General features: G+C 52.6%; 3 protein-coding genes across 7 annotated transcripts; 1 reads left to right on the top strand and 2 right to left on the bottom strand.

The window, feature by feature from the left end:
- Positions 1–182: 182 nt before the first annotated feature.
- On the top strand, positions 183–4133 carry OARD1 (O-acyl-ADP-ribose deacylase 1). Of its 5 annotated transcripts, none has more exons than XM_017835814.1 (6): positions 183–225; positions 906–973; positions 1537–1681; positions 1788–1846; positions 2533–2645; positions 2965–4133. In XM_017835814.1, the coding sequence occupies exons 1-6, from the start codon at positions 213–215 to the stop codon at positions 3065–3067; spliced, it is 501 nt and encodes a 166-aa protein (XP_017691303.1). In that variant the 5' UTR covers positions 183–212; the 3' UTR covers positions 3068–4133. The 5 variants fall into 5 exon arrangements, with proteins under 5 accessions (XP_017691303.1, XP_017691302.1, XP_017691304.1 ...); XM_017835813.1 differs by having other exon boundaries at positions 183–240; XM_017835815.1 differs by lacking the exon at positions 183–225 and adding an exon at positions 296–448.
- Positions 4134–4335: 202 nt separating this feature from the next.
- APOBEC2 (apolipoprotein B mRNA editing enzyme catalytic subunit 2) lies at positions 4336–9349 on the bottom strand. Its single transcript, XM_017835809.1, has 3 exons — positions 8952–9349; positions 5220–5766; positions 4336–4676 (listed from the first exon to the last, which is right to left on the bottom strand). Exons 1-2 carry the CDS (start codon positions 9074–9076, stop codon positions 5226–5228), a joined length of 666 nt encoding a protein of 221 aa, XP_017691298.1. The 5' UTR covers positions 9077–9349; the 3' UTR covers positions 4336–4676; positions 5220–5225.
- A 5276-nt stretch (positions 9350–14625) lies between these two features.
- TSPO2 (translocator protein 2) lies at positions 14626–18968 on the bottom strand. The gene is made up of 4 exons (XM_017835728.1): positions 18860–18968; positions 17607–17813; positions 16750–16888; positions 14626–15938 (listed from the first exon to the last, which is right to left on the bottom strand). Exons 2-4 carry the CDS (start codon positions 17777–17779, stop codon positions 15756–15758), a joined length of 495 nt encoding a protein of 164 aa, XP_017691217.1. The 5' UTR covers positions 17780–17813; positions 18860–18968; the 3' UTR covers positions 14626–15755.
- Positions 18969–22824: the final 3856 nt, after the last annotated feature.

Here is a 22824-nt window from a genome sequence, read left to right as displayed (position 1 = left end):
CGGGCTCTGCGCCTGCGCGGGGGCAGCGCCGCGCACGCGCGAGGGAGCCCCGCCCACTCTCGCGCGTCGGGGGCGGGCACGACAGGCCCCGCCCCTCGGCGCGGAATGTTCTGGGCCGGTACCATAGAGAAGGGTCCGCCCGCGCGCACAGAGCGGCGCGGCCGCCATGTTNGTCGGGGGCGGGCACGACAGGCCCCGCCCCTCGGCGCGGAATGTTCTGGGCCGGTACCATAGAGAAGGGTCCGCCCGCGCGCACAGAGCGGCGCGGCCGCCATGTTGTGTGGGGCGGGATCGTCCATGTTGTGTGGGGCGGGATCGTCCATGTTGTGTGGGGCGGTAGAGCCCCGTCGCCGTGAAGTGGCTCTGGTTCAGTGTCGGCTGAGGCTGTACCGCCATGTCCCCGTGAGGCGGGGCCGCAGTGTTGGCTGAGACGGTATCGCCGTGTGGGGTGAGGCGGTGCCGCCATGTTGTGTGAGGCGGTACCGGCAATGCCCCCGTGAGGCGGTACCGCCGGAGTCCCAGTGAGGCGGGGCCGCCCTTGCGGAGAGGCCGGAGCGATGTGGGCGGTGCTGGGCAGGCTCGGCGTGGCGCAGGCCGCGGCCCCGGCCCGGCGGATCGCTGTGCTCACCGCGGGTGCGGCGCCGGAGGGGCCCTGAGGGGCGGGAGGAGGAGGAGGGCGGTAGCAGCAGCCTGGCGGTGCCTGCTGTGCGGTGACCCAGGGCCGGTCCCCCCCACCCCGGCCGGAGCTGTGGGCGCAGCAGGCGCACAGGCCTGCACAGGCCTCCCTAGGTGTACCGGCCTCCCCTTGAGCTGTTTCAGATACATCAGCTTAGCCTTGCACCCTCTACACCAGCCTGCTGCCAGCCTTGGCGTTCCTAACAACTGTTTTTCTCTCATCTTTCCAGCCGCAGGAGCCTTCTCCATCCCCCACGTTACCATGGCCACCCACTTCTCCAAGGATCAGGAGGAGAGAGTGCGTAGGAAATGGGTTACGTGGGATATTGCTGTGACACGTGTCTCTGCAAAGAGGCCTTCCCGCGATTACAGCCCCAACAGCAGGGCACTGGCTGCATCCTGCAGCTTTGGGGGGCAAAGTGGCTGCTAGTGCAGATTTTCGTGTGCTTTTGTACTTCTGTCAGTGGTGCGGATGCTGCACAACAGCACAGAGCTCACCTTGCTGCCCAAACACCCAGCACTGACACACTGGTGGTGCCAGGGGGTGTGCATTGATCCAGCTGTGCTCTGTCACATACTTTTAAGCTTTGATTTTGTAAGATTAACTGCCGGGCTGGCACGTGATACCTGTTACCTGTGTAGTGGTTTGTAATTATGTGTACAGGGTTTGTAATTCTCTATGTGGGGCCTGTCATTCTGTACATGGAGTTTGAAGTTCTCTGTGTGGGGTTTGTAATCCGCGCCGGCTCGTCTGTTAGTGAAGCACGTGTCAAAGCCTGTGCAGGCTGGGCACATTCCCTGTGCCCAGGGCATTCTGTGCCCACCTGTGCTGTCTCTGCTCTCTTTGCTGACCGTGCCCAGCTGCGGGAGGTGAAGGGGGACCTGTTCTCGTGCCCGCCGTCGGACGCGCTGGCGCACTGCATCAGCGAGGACTGCCGCATGGGCGCCGGCATCGCCGTGCTCTTCAAGAAGAAGTTTGGAGGTGTCCAGGAGCTGCTGGACCAAAGTGAGTGGTACCTGCAGGAGCTGCAGGGAGGGGTGGTGCTCCAAGCTGCTCGGGGCTCGGGGAGTGGATGTGGGTGTTTTAAACGTGCTGTGATTTCTGCTCACAGAGAAGAAGACGGGGGAGGTGGCTGTTCTGCAGAGAGATGACAGATACATTTACTACCTGGTAAGAGTTGGGATGTCCCTGGGGCACCTCTCTGTAGACAAACTGTAGTATCATGAAGTCTTTAATATCTGGGGTTTATGTTCATGGAATCATGGAATCCTGGAAAGGTTTGGGTTGGAAAGGACCTTAAAGTTCATCCAGTCCCACCATCTACCATGGGCAGGAACACCTTCCACTATCCCAGCTTGCTCCAAGCCCTGTCCAACCTGGCCTTGAACACTTCCAGGGACAGGACAGACACACCTTTCCTGAGCAACCTGTGGATTTTTTCCCAGTATCCCATCTAACCCTGCCCTCTGTCAGTGTGAAGCCATTCCCCCTTGTCCTGTCACTCCAGGCCCTTGTAAAAAATCTCTCTCCATCTTTCTTGTGGGCTCTCTTCAGGCACAGGGAGGGAGTTTCTGCAAAGGTTGTCTCAGCAAGAGGTGTGAGAGGTGTTACTCAAACACTGCTGGTTGAGGAGCAGCCAGGCTGTTCCTGTGCATGTACATTTAACCTTTACATGGGCAGAACTGGCTGCTGAATTAGAGTATTTTAAGCTGTGAACGTAGTGCTTTGTTCAAGTCTTTCCACAGTAGCAAATCCGGGTAGGGATTTTGAGAATGTCATGGAATATGTTCTAGAACAGGCAGTAGTCTGCAGTGGTCGTGCCAAAGGCTCAGCTGACCTTTTCTGTTGCGACACAGATTACAAAGCAGAAGGTGTCTCACAAACCAACGTACGAGAGCATGCGGAAGAGTTTGGAAGCCATGAGAGCTCACTGCCTGCACAACGGGGTCACGGACATCTCCATGCCCAGGTGAGGGAACCAGGGACTGGGATGGCACTACTTGGGTGTTTCGTGCCTAGAAAGATGTTTCAGGATGAGCCCCTGCTGCGAAAGAAGAATTCAAGTATGCACCCCTATCCAACTCCTCTGTTCAACTGGGCGGATGAAATTTGCATTTCTCGGTGCACTTCAGTCCCAACAGAACAAATTCGAGTTGTTTCCTTGTTCTCACTGTGTTCTGTTGGTTTACGGGGAGCTGAGCTGGGGCCATTTCAAACTGCAGCTGCTCCAAGGGCTGGTTGGGCACAGCATGAGGCCATTCCAGCTCTTGGGATGTCTTATCTTCCAGGATTGGATGTGGACTTGATGGCCTGCAGTGGGATAAAGTTTCAGCGATCCTTGGGGAAGTGTTTGAGAACACTGACATCAAGATCACAGTTTACAGCCTGTGAGCAGAAGAGTCAAAGAGCCCCTTTCCCCCCACTTTTGGGAGTGGAAGCTGTGAACTGCCAAGGGGGGCCTGCCTGGGGAGCACGTTCTGCGTCGGGGGTCCCTCACTCGTGGGACAGTGACAGAGGCTTCCAGCAGCAACAAGCTCCAGAGGAGTTAATTTGGGTGTTAACTAGAAGGTGGCAGCGGTGTTGTGGAAACCCTCGGGGTGTTCCCAGTCTGTCCCAGCAGCCACCAGGTGTCACTGGGCCTCCACGCAGCTCCTGCGGCTCCTGGGCAGCTGAACAGAGCTGCTGCCGCCGGGGGAGTTGTTTGGGTTTTGGTTTCTCGTTGGGGTCGGTGCTGAGGAGCTGCCCCAGGGAGCCCTGTCACTGCTGTTCAAGTTTTGCAATGTCCTACCCGGCACTCGTTCACTTCGCCTGTTCTTACAGGTGTAACAGTTTAATTTCTCCCTTCTAGCCACAAATAGGGGTTGATGATTTTGTGTTCACTGAGGATCATGCTGTGATGTTAAATAAATGGTGCCCTGCTGTTGGATCAGAGCTCATCCCTGTGGCTCTTCTGGGGGAAAGCTGGAAGTGTGTAAATACACCTTGGGGGTGTGTTTTATACCGTATCTATATAATTTATAGTCTGCAGAGCTGAGTTTTTGGGGAATCCGAACGTGGGAATGACTCGTGCTCTGAAAAACTCCCAGTGTGGAGTTTGAAGTTGGATCTTCACGTTTCTTTGTTCACTGCATTTGTAGTTCAGGTTGGAGTTCGTCACCCACAGCAGAGGTAAGTCAGTAACACCCCTCGTTCATCAGATTGTTGGAAAACACCTGATTTTGGAAAGTTTGTGACAGTTGCTCAGTTCTGGAACTAGACTCCCCATTTCCTTCATGTTTGGTTTCCCACCCTCCCACAATAACAAATCTTTTTCACTTCTCGTACTGAATGCCCAGAAAAGTGCCAGGTGTGCTGAATAAATGTAAAAATGGGACATAACAGTTGGGAAGCAGGTTCAATTTAGGACTTCTTGCAAGTAGAGAAGAAGGAATAAACAGGGCTTTGGCTTTTGCAGTGACTTCCCATTTTATTTTGCTTTGCTTTTCCCAGTTTTATACCCCAAATATCATTGCACAAGGGGAGAAGGTGTTCGATGTGTTTGAAATCAAGTTGTTGGGCTCCATCACAATTTAAAGCAGAGCTGTTGGCTCTGAATTAAATCACAGCTCTGACTGTTGGGAAGAACAGAGGGAGAAAACCTCTTTTTCACCTTAAACCTCTTTCCCATTTCTGAAGTACAGACTTTCTAATGTATTTATCTAACCAGCATCTTTGTTCTAAGATCTTTTCCCATGAAGTATTCCCAGAATGTGATCCCACAGCCTGTCCTGTAGGTCACTGCCATCCCTTTCACCACAGCATGGGTTTGGTTGGGGCAGGGAGGGGGAGGAACAAAATACACCCAAAAAAATCCCAAACACCAAAGGTCTGTGTTCGTAGTCCCACAGGGCTTTGTCTTCCAGAAGCTGGTTCTCCATCCTGCTGGAGTCAAAGCTTTGGGAAGTGGAGTGTCCCAGGTGTCCAGGTCTGTCACTTCTCTTCAAAGATCTCTGAGTAGGTCCTGGATGAAGAGATACATATTAGAAGTTTTAAATGCTTTGTGTTTCATGCTCAAATAGGTGAGTGTTTAGTACCCCATCCAAAAACTCAGGGAATTTTGCAACTGCAATTGTGATTTCCTTTAATGGTGTTTTTTTAGGGGGTTAGACTTCGTGGGGTGAGGAAAATCCACTTTTCACTACATTCCTCTCCCTGTTTCCACCTGTGTCCTGCATATAATCCATGTGGGGAAAACCAGGTGTTCTGGTGGCACCTTGTGACTCAAATACCTTTTAATTCTTTATTCCTGGAGGTGTTTGCTAGGAGGAGAAAAAAGAAAAGCTCTAAATCCCTTAGGAATCTGCTGGGGGAAGCTCCTGCCATGTTCCTGCCCTGCAAGGGGAAAGTTACTGCCTGAGGTTATTCTCAGTGTTCAGGTACAGGTGAACCCAGCCAGGTCCACCTGAGTGACTGTGACTGAAATTGGCTCTGGGTTATGGCTTAATAAGAGAGGAGAGTTAATTTAACACAGGAGACGAGTGACCACGTGGGAATCCTCACTCACGTGAGCTCAGTGCAGGATCTCAGCCAGCTTTTCCTCGTAGTACTGGAAGTTCTCCTGAATGTCCTCCCACGGCACGAACGACTTCACCTCCTCCCCTTCCTCCTGCTCCACAAAGTTCTGCCAGACATACTCAAAGTCTTGAGGCTTCATGATCCTCAGCTTGCAGCCGGCCTCCTTCATGCTGCGGAGCGCGGCCTGCACCTCGGGCTCGTCCCACATGAAGAGCCGGCCCACCATGATGGTGAGGCGCAGGGCCTTGTTCCTGCGCAGGGTGTCTGCGATGCGCTGGGCGCAGCTCACGCAGGGGCTGGACGACACGTACCAGGTGACGGAGCAGCGCCCGCCCGCCTCGCAGCGCGGCAGGATCGTGTCCAGAAAGGCCATCTCGGCGTGGGCGGCCGCGTGCTCGTCCTCCAGGTACCCCCGGCACGGCGCCGACTCCTTGCCCTGCGTCTCCACCACGTAGCACAGGAAAGTTTTGTTCCTGCCGGAGCTGTATTCCACGTTCCTGAACTGGAATTTGAAGAATATGGCTGGGAGGCGTTCCCTGGGGAGAGGGCAGAGCAGAGAAGCGTCTCAGGGGCAGGTTTAGGTCGGGGTTGGGGCACTGGGGCAGTTCCCGGGGGGACCGTGGACAAGCCGCTGCATCTCCCTGTATTTGTCTGCCTTGTGACTCTTGTCTACTAAAATATCCAAGCTCAAATCCAACCTTGCTATGAAAAGGTTTCCTGCTCTCTGTCCTGGATAATGAGTGGTTATTTGGCTGACAATTCTTTAATTGGTGATTGAAGGCCAGCTGTGGTGACTGACAGAAGCCACCCGTTGCCTTGTTCCAGAGCAAACTCTGTAAGGCCACAATAAGTTGTGTTACAATAACATCATGTATTTAAATACATCAGGTCACCTGGAGCTTCCTGCCTGATTTAACTCTCTGACAGCAAAGGGGTTACAGCAGCAAGGGGGTTGGATCTGGGTTTTCACGAGCAGTTGAAGCAGCAGTGACTACTCTGGGATGGATTGTCTTGGAGATGGATTTAGTCAGCCCTTCCAGATGGATTTTATTGCTTATCTCGGCGTGTGTCTGAGATTATCTGGGATGTTCACCTCAATCTGTGCTCCCAGCAGCATGGAATATACATCACTCCAATAAATAACTTTCCAATAGAGAATATAAACAACACTAAGGCAGCCCCTTCCAATGCCTGACAACCCTTTCCCTGAAGAAATTCCTCCTGAACTTCCCCTGGCACAGCTGGAGGCTGTTTTCTCTCATCCTGTCCCTTGTTCCCTGGGAGCAGAGCCTGACCTCCTGCCCCCAGCTCCAGCCTCCTGTCAGGGAGTTGTAGAGAGCAAAAATGTCTATGGAAAGTTCTTTTAAAAATTATTTGCAGGCACTGAACTCCCACAATACTCTCAATATAAATCACCTGCTGTGACACAACTCACCTGAGGGGGTGGGAAGGTAAAAATTGAAACCTTCATTCTCCAACTGCTCTGAAAAGCATCATTAAATGGTGATTTTCAGGGATTTCTAAATGCTCAAACCTAATTTGTCAAAGTTTTCCCTGATTAGCAGTCTTTTGTCACCTGTTAGATCATATTGAGGCAAAAAAGATTGAAACTTTGAGGCAGAACTGAGAGTCTGTGGGAATCTCGCTGGCCTGGCCAAATAATGTGATTTAAGGTGCTGAAATCAGGTGGGCTGAGGGAAAGAGCAGCTGCCCAACGTGACCCTGGCACTGTGTGTTGGGCAGGAGAGGGGAAGGAGAACTTCTAATGAGGGGATTGAAATGGGGATTATCTCAATGAGCTGTAAATGACCAACAGAAGCCAAGGGGTCATTTCTCACTGCTGTGAGGAGCCTCATTTACACCTGGGGAAAGTGTGAACAGTGTGTCAGATACGAGGAAATGCTCACAGGTTGGGATTACAGTCACCCAGGTCTGTGTTCAGCCGAATACCGACAAAAAAAGGGGGGTTAATATTCTTAAACTGAGTAATTGGCTTCCCAATGCTTTCCTGTAAGCCGGGCTCCTCCGAGCTGGGAGCAGCAGCCTGAGAACTTGGCCGTGAGTCATGAGATGCCCCTAATCCCAGGGCTAAAGCTGACATGACACGTAATTGGGTTTAAATGCTTCCATGGCTGCAGTTGGGTGTTTCCTCATCATGCACATAACTGGCTTGATTGGCTGAAAATTTGTACATCGTGAGAAAAATCCCCACCGAGATCACAGGTCAAGGCCTGTCCTGAACTCTCAGTGTCCCTAAAATGAAAGTAAAAATCCCTGGGGTTTCTGTACCTCTTTCAGGGATTTCTGCTTCACTTCCCCACTCTCACCTTTCCAGGGTAGAAAATCCTGTCAAATCCTCTAACACTCGAGGCATTTCAACAAATAATTTAATTGCAAGATGATGCTGAGAAAGTATTTTTCAGCCATGATTAGCACAGATCCTTGGGGTTAGCAAGGAAGTTTGAAGATGCTGCTCAGTTCCTCTGCATTTCTAATTGTAAATTGAGTGCTAAGGCTGAAAAATCCAATGTCCTCATTGACAGTCATTTTAGTACATGTTTTAAGTGTTCAAAAGTTGGTCCAATGGCTTATATCCACAATTTTTGGTGCCTTAGCTCCATTCCTAGGAGAGGGACATGCTTTTCTTAAAAGCCACTGCTTGGCATTGTTATTTCTATGACTGTGTGTGACAGAGATCACCCCAAGAAAGGATCTTTTCAGAGCAGACACATTTTGAGAAGAAAATGGAGGGTTTTTTCACCCCTGTACAGGAATGTAACCCAATTTTGTGACAGCCAGAGGTGCTGTCCTGCCTCACTCATCCTTGTCAGAACACCAGCCAAATTTTATCTGCAGAAACTTCCTTACCAGTGCCCGTGGCACAGGCAGGAGGATCCCAGGGGGGATTTTAGAGCCTGGCCTGAGCCTTACGTTCCAGCAGCTGGAAGAAATCATGGCTTTGGTTTGTTTGCTGGGCCCTGCCTTGGTGAGTGATAAGGGGAGAATGACGAGGGGCATCTTGCTACTGCTGCAGTGAGCATTTGGAAACTTGGAGAGAGCAGATCCTGAGGGTTTTTCCTACTTGCAGCTGTCAGTTATGGCTGAGGGTTCAGCTTCCACCAGGTCTCAGTGGTCTCTGCCTTTCCCAAGGGCCAGGCTCACTGCTGCTCCACTGCCTTGAAAACTGTCTCTTGTTTTGGAACCTTTCTGCAAGCTGGGCTTTTTATGAAAGTCGGGTTCCAGCTGTGGCTGTGGAGCCCTTGAAACTCTGAACCTTCAGGTCTCTTGAAATATCTGTCCCTCAGGCCTATCAAGCAAATCAGCCATAGCAGGGGTGTTTTTCCTAATCCACAGGTAGAGAAACTCTCTGACAAGAGCCATTGATCACAGCTAGAAATCAATATTCAGCTCCCATCAAGGCCAATCCCTCCATCCTGATACCCTCAGCCAGCAATGCCAGGACTGCCTGCCCTGGGAGGGAACCAGCGCTGCAGAAACAGCCCCACTGATATAAAACCAGTGGATTTGTGTGTCTGCCTGGTGCGAATCCACCTTTCACAGCTCTGCAAAACTTCTAACAAAACCCCAAATAAATTTTAACCGTATTCAGAAATGCACTGGCAGAAGATGCTGCTTTAATTGCCCACCATAAGAGCTGAGGCAGAGCCCTTTGAACATCCCTCCTTCACTCCCAGCCCGTGTTTAAATCCAAATCTCTTACCCTGTCACGATTTCAAACGGTGGCAGGTCCTCCCTCTTCACCTTCTTCTTCTTGCCCTCGCCCTCCTCTGCGTTGTCGGGTTCCCCGTTCTGGGCATTGCTGGGCTCCTCCTGCTTCTCTGCCATCTTCTGCACTACAGTGGGGTTGACTTGTGGCCACTGGGAGAGAGAAAGAGCAATTTCTGAGAGCTCTGGGAGCTCAGAGAGGAGGGAAAACAGAGCTGGGAGTTCCTGCCCCAGGCACAGTTGTCAGGAACTAAATATGGAACAAAGCAGCAGCGACAGAGGCTGGTTGGGGTGGAGTGACCCAGGGCTCTCGGGTGTCACCTCCTTCCCTTGCTTTCTCCAGCTCCTTTCAACAATCCCTCCTGCTCCCCTTTTAATTTCAAATTAAGTGACAACTTCGCTGTGGGCGGGATAAGCAATGGGTGGAAATCCTGGAAGCACAAGTGTGTATTTATCCGTTCCTGTGACAGACACCTGGCACAGGGAGAGCTGGAGCTTCTCCATCTCCTTCCTCTGCCAGCTGATCCTCTTGCTGACCTTGAAGGACCACTGGTCCGGCTCAGGCACGAGGCTGAGCCATTTGGTTTGCTGAAAAATGCCTGGTTTTGGTGGATTTGGCCTCATGGAGCATCCCAGCAGCAGTGCCCAGAGGAGCAGGAGACCTGTGGTTCCTCCCACCCTGCACAGGGCACTGAACACAGGAGCTGGACAGGGTGAAATCCCATTGTTGGAGCTGCTGTCAGATCCTACTGCTGGAAATGCAAGCCAGAACCTTTTCCCAAATATGAGAAAGTCCAACTGGAATTCACAGTGGGCAGCAGTGCTGGTTCTGCCCCTTGCTCTGTACTTTTCCTCCCCGTTGCCTGAGTGTCCCATCAGTTCCCAGTGTCCTGGGATATCTCTGGGCTAGGGGAGGTTCTCTCTCTTTTTTATTTTCCTTCGGCATTATAAGAAATTCTTCCAATTTCTCACTCTAAATTTTAATCATTTGAACTTAGTATTAATCCCACATGAGCCAAGCTTAAGGAAAACCTGGGTGAGGTTTTTCCCAGAGACTGATCCTAGCACGCCACTGGGCAAAGGAGTGGGAAGTCTGTGGCTGTGCAGGAGTCATGTTGGAACCAAAGCACATTGGAAATCAAGTCTTCAGTACTGTGGGCTCTGCACTTAGCTCAGAACCCACCACCATCAAGATTTGGATCCATATGAAATATGCAGCTGTGTTTGATTGAGTATTCAGTCGGTACTTAGTGGAAATACCACTCTTAGTGTTGGGGAGGATAAACTGTATTCCACAGAGATCAAATAGGTGGGAATACCTGCCTTGGGGCCAAAGTCAGCCTTTGTGATCCTGTTATAGTCAGCTTTTTAGAGGCTTTGGAGGAGCCTGCACTATCACAAAGTGGAATAAATTTATGCAATTGGGCAGATCATTTATTATCATAGGAAATTAATAATACATTATAATAGATAATTTACAATATGTAATAAATTATTATAATAGTTCTGCTACCTCCTCCAGCCCCCTTGCTATCAGCCTGCCTTTCTGTGCTGAATATCCTTTGGAGCTTTTCCTCAATGACATCATTACTGCAGTTTTTGGGATAACTTTTCCCTCTGTTTGCTGGTGATGAGGGTTGTTTATGTGGTGACTGACAGAGCACAGGGAGTTCTGTGACAACAGCTCGATTTGACAAGTTCCAAAGATTTGACAAGTTCCAAGACATCCTATTCATGGAACATATATCTTTCATGGTGCAGAGTTTTATTTATTTTCAAGCTTAAAATACTTTCCTGGAGGGCAGGTGAAGTCTTTGCCTCCTGCGTGGTAACCACGCTCCGATTGCAGCTCCCCTGGCCCGGTCCTGTCACCTCTGACATTTCAGGCGGTGCCTTTGGGGAGGGGAATCCTCTCTCAGTGACTGACAGCTTGTTTCCTTCTAACGCTTATGCTCTAAAGCAGCATTCCAGCCCCTCTTCAGTCCCTCTGACCCACTTTGCTTTATTTTTGGAAGCTCTTGGTGGCTGGGGTCCCACCTTTCCTGCAGCCTTTAGCTTTCACCAGCCTGGCCCCTCCGCAGGGTCCAGGGCTGAGCTCTAATCTAATCTGGGGAATGTGGCACCGAGACTCTCCCTCTCTCCAGCCTTTCCCCAGCTGCTTCCCAGCTCCTTGTAGGGCAGTGCATGGGATAGCCATGATCCCCCCCTGCAGTGTCTGCCTGTGCCAAAATTATAACCGGGCACCCTGGAGCTGCTGTCAATCCCCCGGTGCAGCCCTGGGCTGGGTGAGGGCTTTGGGCACTTCTGCTGGGGGTTTTGAAGTGACCCCAGCTCCCCCGACGTGTGCATGTGTGTCCAGGGCTGTGTGAGCCTGGGATTAGTGCCTGAGGCAGCCAGGGAAGGTTTTTTCCATCAGCTTGTTGTGAGCCAGGCCGAGGGCACCGAGTGCCGAGAGGGGCCGGGGCTCATGGAAGGGCCTCAGGGAGACTCAGGTTACCCCAAGTCAGGCACTTGCCAGCAGCCTTTTTATCAAGGTTTCCCTTCACCTGCCCCACTCCCCAGTGATTTGATATTTTATTTCACTGGCTCTGAATTTGTTCATAGAATCCCAGAATCATTGAGGATGGAAAATCCCTCCAGGATTGAGTCCAACCTGTGATCAATCCCCACCTTGTCCCCCAGTCCAGAGCACTGAGAGCCACATCCATTCCTTCCTTGGACACTTCTAGGGGTGGGGACTCCAACACCTCTGTGGGCAGCCCCTTCCAAGGCCTGACCACCCTTTCCATGGAGAAATTCCTTCTGATGTCCAACAGGACCCTCCCCTGGCACATCTTGAGATCATTTCCTCTCCTCCTGTCCCTTGTTCCCTGGGAGCAGAGTCCGACCCCCCCCGGCTCCCCCCTCCTGTCAGGGAGTTGCAGAGAGTGAGAAGGTCCCCCCTGAGCCTCCTCTTCTCCAGCTGAGCCCCCCTCACAGCAGGAGTTCCCGAAGTTATCCTGCCTATTCCCTGTCCTGAGCACACACACCTGCTTGGCAAAGGCTTTGCCAGGAAAAGGTGGCTTTTATGGCGTTCTCGGGCTGGTGGAACATTTTTGGATAGGTGGGAGAGTGAAATCAGAGCCTGGGGGTGTGAGTCATGGCTCAGCCGTGCTCTCTATTCCGAGGGGACAGCTGGTGGCACTAACAAAACGTCTCCTGGAGACATTGTCTGGCAGCAATCCCCCTCCTGCTTTTTCCAGCTGTAACTACTGCTACGTGATAAATAAATAAACACTGAGCGTGATGTGCAGGGGCAGCTTTCCCTCCGTCCTTCCCTCCTTCCTTCCTTCCTTCCTTCCTTCCTTCCTTCCTGGAAGGAAGCCCCTGGGGGCTCTCACCTGTCCCTCTCCTCCCGCTGCAGGGCCACAAAGCCAAGGTTTAAAGGAAGGGGCTGGAAACACTCGTGTCCCACAGGTTTGACCCAAGTGCTGGTGAAAGGTGCTACACCTGGGCTGAGGGGAGCCCTGGGGCAGGGACAAGTGATGCTCTCAGCTCTGTACCTGCCTGATCTTCTCAGCCAAACCCTGGCTCTCCACCCCCAGCCCTCACACCCCCCTGTGACGCGAGGAGCCTTGGCAGGCTCTGCTGCCTCCCCAATTAATTCAGAGCCCAACTGGGACTTAATGACAGCTCCCAGCAGCACAGCCTCCTCCCTGCTGGGCTCCTGCTGCAGGGCTCCTGGAGCAGCTCGGGGGGAAGGTCAGAGCACAGGAATTTATGTCCTGCAGCACCTGTGGAGGGAGGGCCAGGGGAGGGCCAGGGGAGGGCAATTGCCTCACCTGGACACAGCAGCAAACCCTCCCTGGCATCGACTTCATGTTTGAACACGGCTCCAGACATCAGCAAATCAATTAAAGTCCCGTCCTGCTGCAGCCAGAGTGTTTTCTGGAACAGCTGGTGAATTATTGAATGAGACAGGGCTTGGGAAATGAGGCTGGGCTGAAAGGCAGAAAGGTGTTGTTTATGCACAGTCTTGTGGATGCAGCAGCCAGGGAGGTGCTCACTGACATCGAGTGTAACCATCACTTTAATAGCAAATTGTCTCTCTGGAAAGAGAGGCTGAGGTTTGAAAGGAGGGTCATCACAGACAGGGTGACCTGCGAGGTGGCTCTTGGCTCCAAGTGCCATGACCCCAGGACAGCTGGCCTTTGGCCTTTGGCCTTTGGCCTTTGGCCTCTGGCCTTTGTGGCCTTTGTCTGACCCACTGGGGAGTCACGGACACCACGACACGTTCCTGTGGGAATGTCGTGTCCATTCCATGAGCTAATCTGGGGGGGCTGGACAAACACAGACTTGGGCAGGGCTTGGAGCAGCCTGGTCTAGCAGAAGTGTCCCTGCCCATGGCAGGGGGTGGGACTGGGTGGTCTCTAAGGTCCCTTCCAGCCCCAACCATTCCATGATCCCATGATCCTGTGACACCAGGGCCCCTCGAGGCCCCCCAAGGCAGGGGCTGGTTTGGGTCTGCACTGCACAGTCTGCCTAAGAAATTCTCCAGCTGACTTTGAAATGTCATTAAAGTTGTTTTTATGCAAAGGGGTTTAGCGTATCTGTTTAAACAGCAAATACACCAAACAATGCTTTAAATATTAATACAAGAGGGTGTTTCACTGAATTTAATTTTGCCAATTGATTTCAAGCTCTTCTGGATATCACATGGAGGAGCATTTGCTATTTTTGCTGCCTGCAAGAAAAGGCAAGAGGCAAAGAGAGGCTCCTGCTGCACTTAGAGGTGGGATGGGGGAAGGAGGAGGAACTGAAATGAAAACGAGAACCAGTCAGCCAGTCCCAGCAGCTGGGAAAATGGGGAGGGGAAACATGGAAAAAATCCATTAATCTTAATTCCAGTTTTCCGTTACCTGCAGAAAAAACGTGGGAAGAAGGAGAAATAGGATTAATTTATGAAAGCTGATCAAATATGAGCCCATCTATTTAAGTGGAAATGTTATTAAAATGTTGCAGGTCTGAACCAGATCTAGAGTCACCAATTTAAACGTGATTTAAATAATTCTCTTCCCTTTCCAAAGGCAGATTGAGGCTCGTTTAATCCCTCCCGGCCTCACTAGAGGGCCCTGCTCATCCCTGTTCCTCTGCTGTGCTGCGCTCCCTGGGAAGGGACGGGCAGAGCGCCCTTAAATCAGCCTGAACTCCCCGGAATGGAACCTGCAGCCAGACCCCAGCTCCTCTGGGGGACAAATCATCCCTGTGTGCCCGTCCCTTGGCAGGGGACTCCCTGCAAGACACGGCTGCTGGAAATAAGTGCAGTGGAAACGGACGGGCAGAGAAACCCCTGAAATATAGAGGGTTTCTTTTTCCTTTCCTTTTTTTTTCAATAGCTTTTGATCTCCCCGGTCCTCCTGGCAGTGCCTGTGCTTTGGGGTCCTGCCCCTGCTCCCAACCTCGGCTGTGCCACGGCCTGTTCTCATGCAGCCCTTCCTGGGCACATCACAACCCTGTGCTTGCAGCAGCCCTGGGCAAAGGAGTCCTGAGCCAGGAGGGAAAACTAAGGAATGGGATCAACATAACAGAACTGGATTCATTTATTCTCCAAAAAGTAGTGGCTTGGTTTTATTAAAAGCAAATACAATTTATGTTACAGCCCCAGCTAAGCCCCTGCACCCCCACCCTGCAGGTCCCCCCACGCACCCCAGTCTCCAGCCAGCTGCCAGGAAGATCCTCGTGCCCCTTCTCTACACATGGTGCTCTTAGCAATCCAAAATAATAGTAAATACTCTCTGGAGATAGTGAGAGCTCAGGTTTGGGTCTGTCAAGGGCCAGGATAAGGGATGGACAGAGGCAAGTCCATGCACCCCTTGTGTCTGATCTGTCATGGCTTGGTCCCATTGCTCAGGAAATCCTTGTACTTTAACCTTCCCTGATAAATAATATTCAGGAATGGAAAGATTGCAGGATGAGGCACTTGCACTGCACCTGACAGACTCTTTGCCTGTTATGTAGCTACAACCATCGAGGCAGTGGGAGCAAGTTCCTGAATTTTACAGACTCTTGTGTCTCTCTACTTAAAAAAAAAATAAGTATTTTTTCAAAGGCACTGATGTTAGTTTTTCTATTCTGATGAGGAATGGCACACAGAGGTGGAAGAGAGGAATTTCCTCTGGGGAGAAGCATTTGCATTCTAATCATTGCTGCTTTATCTTGGAGCATGAGCTGAAGGAGTGTGATACTCCCCAGACAGAAGTCAGAGCCCAGTCTCCTTGCACCAGCAGAACAAGGCAGATCCCTGCTCACTTGGCAGCTGTCAGATAAGAAGTTAAAGGTATAAAGCCCAAACCAGGTGATACATGAACATGAAGCAACAGCACAAACAGCAAAAAAATCAAGTTCTTAAAAATGGGTGTGCACCAGTGAAGGGCATTTCTGTTTGGTCCCAGGAGAGGAGGTGGGATTTAGCTCGTGTGTGACCAAGCTCTGCTCTGGGGGGATGGGGCAGTGTCGAGGGGTCTCTGGTGTTGCTGTCCTGAATTAAAATGGATTGTGAGAGCCCAGTTTGGCTGGTGGAATTGGACCTGATGGCATTAAGGGCAGGGTACAGCTGTAGCACCCAAACCTCAGCAGTGCTGGAGAAAACAGCTCCCTGGTTAAGGATGCCCAGTTACTTTAAAGGAGCCCGTGGGTGCCTCGTGCAAACCTTTTACAGGGCCACGATGGGAGGAGGAGCAGGACACTCCCAAAGTGGGCCCCCCAGATGATTAGATCTTGGTTCACATCAGCCCAGTTTAGCTACACAAAATGCCTTCATTTATTCCCTCTTCCCTGCCTTTTGCTCGGGGTTGTCCCTCCAGATGCGGATGGTGAGGCAGGTGGCCATGGCCAGCCAGCCCAGGTAGGGCACCAGCAGCAGCGCTGCCACCCTGTTGATGCGGTACCAGGAGCACAGGGTGCCAATGGCCAGCCCGTCCAGGCACAGGATGTCGATCAGGGCCTGCAGCAGAGAGAGCACAGTGAGTCAGGGCACGAGGACAAACCTCCCAGCACGAGGATAAACCACCCTGGGACAGGTGGAGAGGGGGAACAGCAATGGGGGACCTCCGGCACTGAGCAGTCACTTGGAGCTCTAATCAGTGAGACCTGAACTTGTCACACCAGGAGCCAAGACTAATTAATGTTCATTTCTTTGCTCATTATCAAATTCCACAGATTAGCCCCTAGTTTCTGGTGATCAGTGTCCCCTTGTGTTGATAACAGACACAGAACATGCTCATGGGGATACCACGGCCATGGTCACTGAACAAACTTTCTAACTGTACCTTTCACCCCCCAAGTGACAAAATCAGGTGGAAACATAAATCCCTGTGTGTGTTTCCATCCCCTCCAGGCCTTGGCACCCGAGGCAGTGCCTTGTGGCCCAGGGTGGGTGTGGCTGTGCCAGCAGTGCCTCAGCCCCGTGCTCTGCACTGCACACTGTGTGTGCTTGATAAGCCCCTCACGGCTGCTCCCCCCAAGGATGGTGTTGTGGCACAGGGTGTGACCCCCCAAAGGACTTATCTCTCCCCCTGGACCCTTAACTGGGAGGTGCAGCCCCGGCTCTGCCCACCCCGGTATCACAGGGCAGGAGCAGGGCCAGGCTGGGGGCACTGATACCATTGTCTGGGAGCAGGAGCAGCGGGAGCTGTGTCTGAGCAAAGGCCCTTCTGGCAGCTCTGTGTTAGTCAGAGAACCCCAGCCAGCCCAAACCCGGGGGGCAGGAGCCCAGCAGAGAAGCCCTGGCAGGTGATGGGGGCTGGGGCCATTACCATGTTCAGGTTCTGGGCACCGAAGAAGAAGGGGGGCCAGGCCCAGTTGAGGGCCAGCTGAGCCCCGTAGAGCCCCAGCGGGACGATGGCTTTGCTGCTGCAGCCGCCCAGGTCACTCCACACCAAGTAGGAGGCATAGCTGTGGAGAGGGACACGGGTTAGTGTTGGCAGCCAGTAAATCCCCAAGGGAGACAAAGTCTCTCCTGTAGGAGTGTTTCCCAGCAGGGATTGACAGGATAGTCGTGTCTGCACGGCAGCAGCATCCACATGAGGCCCTGAGCTCTGCTCTGGGTGAGCAGGGACAGCACCCAGGGAATGGCTGGAGCTGTGCCAGGGAGGTTCAGGTTGGATCTCAGGAAAAGGTTCTTCCCCCAGAGGGTGGTTGGGCACTGCCCAGGCTCCCCAGGGCAGTGGGCACAGCCCCAAGGCTGCCAGAGCTCCAGGAGGGTTTGGATGATCCTCTGGGGCACAGGGTGGGATTGTTGGGGTGTCCTGGACAGGGTCAGGACTTGGACTGGATGATCCTCATGGGTCCCTTCCAGCTCAGGATATTCCATGGTTCTGTTATCCTGTGTCCCTTGCCCTCTCACACCTGTGTGGCTCCTGCCCCTCCCTAGGGCTGGTTTGGGCACCTCTCCCAGCCCGGGCAGGGCTGTGTCCCTGCCAGAGGCACTGCCTGCAGTGCCAGGCTGAGGCACTCCCGGGGTCTGGCTCAGGCTGTACCTGAGGGGGGACGGGCACACCTGACCTGCCCTGCTGGCTCAGTACAGGGCACACCCCAGGAGCCACGGCAGGGGCTGGGGGGGCTGCCCTGGGTGTGCCAGGGGCAGGACAGGGGCAGCAGCCACAGAACTTACCCCATGCCCGTGTACAGGACGGTCCAGGCAACAGGGAACATCTTGCGGGATGGACACCAGGAAGGTTTTTTCAGCTTCTCGTACCAGGCAGGAATTTCCTTTCGATTCAGGAACCAGCCAAGGAAACCCCCGACGTGAGGCAGGACAGTGAACCCAACAGTGTAAGCCCACATCCTTCCTCAGTGGCTCCAAGTCACCTTTTGCCTGCTGTAAGTTAAAAGCAAAAATAGAGTATCACTTTTAAATGCCATTTTCCCCTACTTTTATCCTGTAATTGTCCATATTCCACTTCAGTCCCTAGGGCAGAGGGAAAGTATTAAATGTTGTGTCCAGCTCTGCTACTGCCTCCTGCAAGTGAGTTGAGGCACAGGGGTAGTTTCTTAATTTGCTCACAGGTTTCCTCTTGTATAAAAGGAAGGGAAATTTGCTTTAATAATTACACAATGTTGTTTCACAAGACAGGATAACACAGGGATACATCCAGCATTCCTTCTCTGTCCCGTACCTTCCCCTGTCTTTGATCTCTACAGAGCTCTGAACCTGCCACTCTTCAGTTCTCCTTCCTTTGCTCTCAATATTCACCTTCCCTCTGGATCCATTAAGGAACTAAACCCAAATTAGCATTCATCAGGGGTAACACATAGGATTCACCAGGAGCACAGCAGGTTTGTGCTGTCAGCACAAGTACAAAATGCACCTGGGAAGGTTTGGGGTTTAGCAATGCAAGAGGAGAGGAGCAGGCACAGAGAATTCCCTCAGCCAGGGAGATGTCCTGGATCCCTGGGCACTGCAGAGGAGAGGACTGACCTGCACAGACAGCTCTGTTTGGGATTTCAGCTCACAATTAACACTCTGCTGTACCCTGAGCTAATTGTTATTATTGTCATCACGCTACAACATGTTTAGGAACAGTACGAGCCAATTCACCCCTCACTAAGGAACAGACACCCCAGACACCATCTCTAACCAACAATTCCTTTACCAGACAATTTATAGGGCTATAAAAGTACCTACAGAACTAGGAAATAACTGAAAACTGAGAAAAATTATAATTTAGTTCTGCTTTAAAGTGTGAACCAGCACCGCTGGGTTCTGGTTCCTCCACACGCTACAGAAAAGGAAAATGAGAAAAGTGGATTTTTCCCAAGTCCTTTGTAACATCCACCCAAACCTTCCAGGCTCTGGAGGTAAAGGAGGGTTGAAAATGGCCCAGCACTGTTATAAAATCTTATTTCCCCTCCCAGCTGTTGTACCTGAAGGTGCAGGAGCTGCTCGAGCCTCCCCGGGTGTCACTGCCTGGCTCTGCCTGGCCAGGGAAGGGCTTGGACATCCAGGACCAGCCTCGTCCCCGCTGCTGGGCTGCCCCAAGTGAAGGAGCTGGCAGCTGAGTTTCACCCAAATACAGAAAACAGGGTGTGTGTGTGTGTGTGTGTGTGCTGGGGCTGGGTCAGATTACACCGGGGAGCCCAGACTGGGCAGAATTCCCGCGGATTTGGGGCGACCGAGCGAGGGCAGGGCTGGGGCTGGGTCTGACCCCACAGGGATGGGACATCCCAGGCTCTTGGCTTGCTTTGGGGACCTGCCGGTCAGGGGGTGGCTGCAGGGGATGGTGGGGCACCTCTGATCTGTCTGGGGGTGTGAAAGTACAAACTGTGGTGTGTGAGGTGCAAAGGGACGTGCTGGTTGTAGGAGTGCAGGAGAGATCGGGGCCGTGGCACTGGGAATGCTGGGCCTGTTCCCTGGATTCACATCTGCTGATTTACCCCCCCGAGGACCCATCCCAGAGAGTGGGGTGGGCACAGGGCAGGGTTGCACGTGTGGGGTGCCCCTGTGCAGGGGTCCTGCCACATTCCCGGGGTGTCCCAGCCCTCCTGGACCCCAGACCTTGGTTAACACAGCAGTGATTCACCAGGTGCTTTCAGGGGCCACCTGTGCACTGGCCCTTTGGCTAAAATTCCCTGGAATGTAAAATAAAGATGTTACACAAGCATGTTAAATGGAAAAGAAAAAGCTAGAAATCAATTTCCATTAGGGAGCTGTCGGCAAGGGCTGGGAAATGAAACACTAATTCAGTGCAGTTCTGGGTCATTACCTGGATTTCATGGCCAGAGGCAGCAGGGCTGGCTCCTCACGGGGTGAGATGTTGCTGGTATAACATGGGCCAGGGAAAGCTTCTCTTTTATTGGGCTCACAAGGAAATTATTTTTTGTGGGAGGAAAAAGAAAGGAAAAAAACGGCGTAAAGAGCCAGATTTTCAGCTGGAATAAATCCTGCCCTGCCATTGCAGGGCTGGGTTTGTGCAGGGTAATTACCACTCCAGTGACAGATGCAGCACTCATTAATCACGCCACAGCCACCTGCATATTCTTCCAGAGTCTGTTGCTATTTGTGACTGGAAATGTGTGTCATGGAATGATGCAGGGACTGTAAGTGCCCGAATGGTTTCCACTGGAGTCAGGCACTGCTCTGCTGCAGAGCTTAGCACAGGCTGCCCCCCCTCTGGCAACTCCATCAAAAACCCAAAATTCCACAGTTTTTAGCTGGTAATATTTCTTCCCCTGGGCATGAGCCCAAACCCATGATTGCTGGTTGGCTTGGCAGACAGCAGTTGTGTGCCCAGGCTGGTTTAGAGTCTAATGTGCTGGAAGAACGAGAAACTGAGGGTCAAATTACAAGGATCTGGTAAATCTGGGACACTGGGAATGCTGCTGCGTGATGGGGGAATGGCAAATGGGAAGAGGGAAAAAACAGCAGAGGCAATTTCAGGACTAAAAGTTGTGTATTGGTCTAACTGGAGCTTTAGAGCAAAGAAAGGGATCAGTGAGTCATGGAATCATGGAATGGTTTGGGTTGGAAGAGATGTTAATGATCACCCAGTGCCACCCTCTGCCAATGGCAGGGACACCTTCCACTAGCCCAGGTTGCTCCAAGCCCTGTCCAGCCTGGCCTTGGACACTTCCAGGGATGGGACAGCCACAGCTTCTCTGGGTGACCTGTGCCAGCGCCTGCCAACCCTCCCAGGGAAGAATTTCTTCCTCATTTCTTCATGTGAATACAGGAGGTACGTGGGAAAATGGGGTGAAATGTAAGAGGTTTGCCCCAGGTGGCTCCCACCAGGCTCCCATTCCCTGGGAGGTGTCTGTCTCCTGAGCACAAGGAGGTGGTTCCTGGCTGGTCTGGACCCACAAAGAGCATCTCTTCTGGTGTTTGTTGGGTGCTGCTGAAGCTGAAGATGCCAAGCAGGTCGGTAGGATACAGAGAGAGGGAGGCAGAAAGGCCAGGATCAGGTTTGGGAAGAGGCTTTGGAGGCACCATCAGTGCTGGACCCAGTGTGGCCCAAGCACAGACACCCCAAGGTGAGTGTGTTGTGCCCCCAGGCTCCCTCATCCTGGGCACGTGCTGGAGGAGGGAGCAGACCCAGAATGCTCCAGGGAGGCTTCCTCCAGCACAGTGCTGGCTTTCCTGGGATTTATGTCTCCATATTTCTGCTTTGAATCATTTCACAGTAATGCAGGATGAGGTAATGCTGCCTCATGGCAGAACCATCCCCATGCCAGGCTGGGATCTCTGCAGCCCCATCCCTGCCGGGCTCGGGGGCTCCGAGGGGGCCCTGGCAGAGCTGGTTACACAACCCTGTTTGTTTGCTCTTCTTAGCAACCTCCACACGCGTTCCCCAGAGCTCCTCGGACCATGCAAGATTAATTGCTCAAATATAAAAGCCCTGTTAACCTGAATATATTATTGAAAACCAGCATATTTCAATCTGCCCTAGATTTGAAAATAGAGATGCCGGGTCAGCTCCTGGTATAAATCTGCAGAGCTCCTGGAAGCCGGCGGAGCTTCCCTGATTTACATGGGCAATAAAGGCGTCCTGGTTCGGCTGCGGGGCGGGGTCGGGATCGGGAGCTCACCCGGCTGCCACCAAGGACACGACTGGGCCGGGGAGGGAGCTCAGGGGAACCTCTGAGCCCCCCGGAGCTGCCAGCCGGGCACTGCAGCATCCAACACTGCATTTACTGTGTGAAAGGCTATTTAAACCCACCCACCCCCCAAAAAAAACCACCGCCCTACTTTTATTTCTAATTTTTTCTAAAAATGTTCTTTAGAAATTTGCGGCGATGTTGAAAGAAAAATTCTGGATGGTATGAAATGATGTGGGAATTTACAGTAGGTCAGTTGGGGTTTTTTCTGTGTGGGCTGAGGTGGATCTGGGCTGGCTCGTGCAGGAGCCCACAGCTCCTCACAACTTCAATGTGTGCTGCTCAGTGAGCCGAATTCCCACCCTCTCCCCACTAGAGGCAGTTTCCAAACAGATCGTTTTTAGCATTAAAGCCCAGTTTTGGTGTGTTGCAAAGCCCTGCCTGTGGGACAGGCGGTGTTGGGGTGCACAGGGGCACTGGCTCTTCCCTGGGGCAAAGGATCCTTTCTCCATCCCGATTACAGTGAATCCAGAAACAAACTATTGTGAGCTGAAGAGCAGAAAAGGCTCCTTTATTTTTTAGGGCTCAGCCCTGGTTGTCTTTGTGCCAGGAGGGAGGAGCAGGACCACTCCAGTTCCTGCAGCTCCCTCAGCCGGGGCTCTGCCTCCCCCAGGGCTGCCCGTGGCCAACTGGGAGCCGAGAGCTCAGGCCGAGTTGGAGGGAAAATTTGGGTATTTGGGCTCCTCCTGCCTGTTTGCTGCAGGGGCTGTGTGTGGAGCTGCCTCGTGTGATAACCTGGGGCACGGGCTCGCTCTTATCTGCCCCAGAAGCTGCCCCTCTGCAGCCAAAGGAGTGAATTCCAACGGCTGCAGCTCATCCCCTGCCCTCTGCCAGGGGGGCTCGGAGCGGGCACAGGGCTGCGAGCAACCGAGTTCTGGTGCTTCACAAATTACCACGCTCTGCCTGAGCCTCTTTCATTAATTAACCCCACGCACAGGCCCGGCCCAGCACTGATGTGACAGGAAACATTTTGCTTTGGCTCCCATGACCAGCAATCCCCGTCTGCTGGAGCGCTGGGAGCACTGGTGCTGACCTGGAGCAGCCGAGTCAGGGGAGCCCAGAACCCTGGTGCCCTGGCCAGGCTGTGCCGTGGGATGTGGGGGTCGGTCTCTTCTCTCAGGCACTCAGCAATAGGACAAGGGGGCACGGGCTTAAGCTCCACCAGGGGAAATTTAAGTTGGATATCAGGAGAAAATTCTTTACAGAGAGAGTCATCAGGCATTGGAATGGGCTGCCCA

The sequence above is a fragment of the Lepidothrix coronata genome, unplaced genomic scaffold (assembly GCF_001604755.1).
Source record: "Lepidothrix coronata isolate B3197 unplaced genomic scaffold, Lepidothrix_coronata-1.0 Scaffold263, whole genome shotgun sequence".
NCBI classification, from domain to species: Eukaryota; Metazoa; Chordata; class Aves; order Passeriformes; family Pipridae; genus Lepidothrix; species Lepidothrix coronata.
The sequence above is the reverse complement of the archived record's forward strand: the minus strand, read 5'-3'. Positions and strand labels throughout refer to the sequence as shown.

What these genes read in the sequence shown, in the direction of transcription:
- APOBEC2 (XM_017835809.1), bottom strand. Translation starts at nt 9,076, where the DNA reads ATGGCAGAGAAGCAGGAGGAGCCCAGCAATGCCCAGAACGGGGAACCC. An exon ending in CCGTTTGAAATCGTGACAGG is followed by an intron (nt 5,767 to 8,951) that starts GTAAGAGATTTG and finishes CCCTCTCCCCAG; the next exon opens with GGAACGCCTCCCAGCCATAT.
- OARD1 (XM_017835810.1), top strand. Translation starts at nt 1,330, where the DNA reads ATGTGTACAGGGTTTGTAATTCTCTATGTGGGGCCTGTCATTCTGTAC. An exon ending in ACAGATACATTTACTACCTG is followed by an intron (nt 1,847 to 2,532) that starts GTAAGAGTTGGG and finishes GTTGCGACACAG; the next exon opens with ATTACAAAGCAGAAGGTGTC. An exon ending in ACGGACATCTCCATGCCCAG is followed by an intron (nt 2,646 to 2,964) that starts GTGAGGGAACCA and finishes CTTATCTTCCAG; the next exon opens with GATTGGATGTGGACTTGATG.
- TSPO2 (XM_017835728.1), bottom strand. Translation starts at nt 17,779, where the DNA reads ATGTGGGCTTACACTGTTGGGTTCACTGTCCTGCCTCACGTCGGGGGT. An exon ending in GTCCTGTACACGGGCATGGG is followed by an intron (nt 16,889 to 17,606) that starts GTAAGTTCTGTG and finishes CCCTCTCCACAG; the next exon opens with CTATGCCTCCTACTTGGTGT. An exon ending in GTGCCCAGAACCTGAACATG is followed by an intron (nt 15,939 to 16,749) that starts GTAATGGCCCCA and finishes TCTCTGCTGCAG; the next exon opens with GCCCTGATCGACATCCTGTG.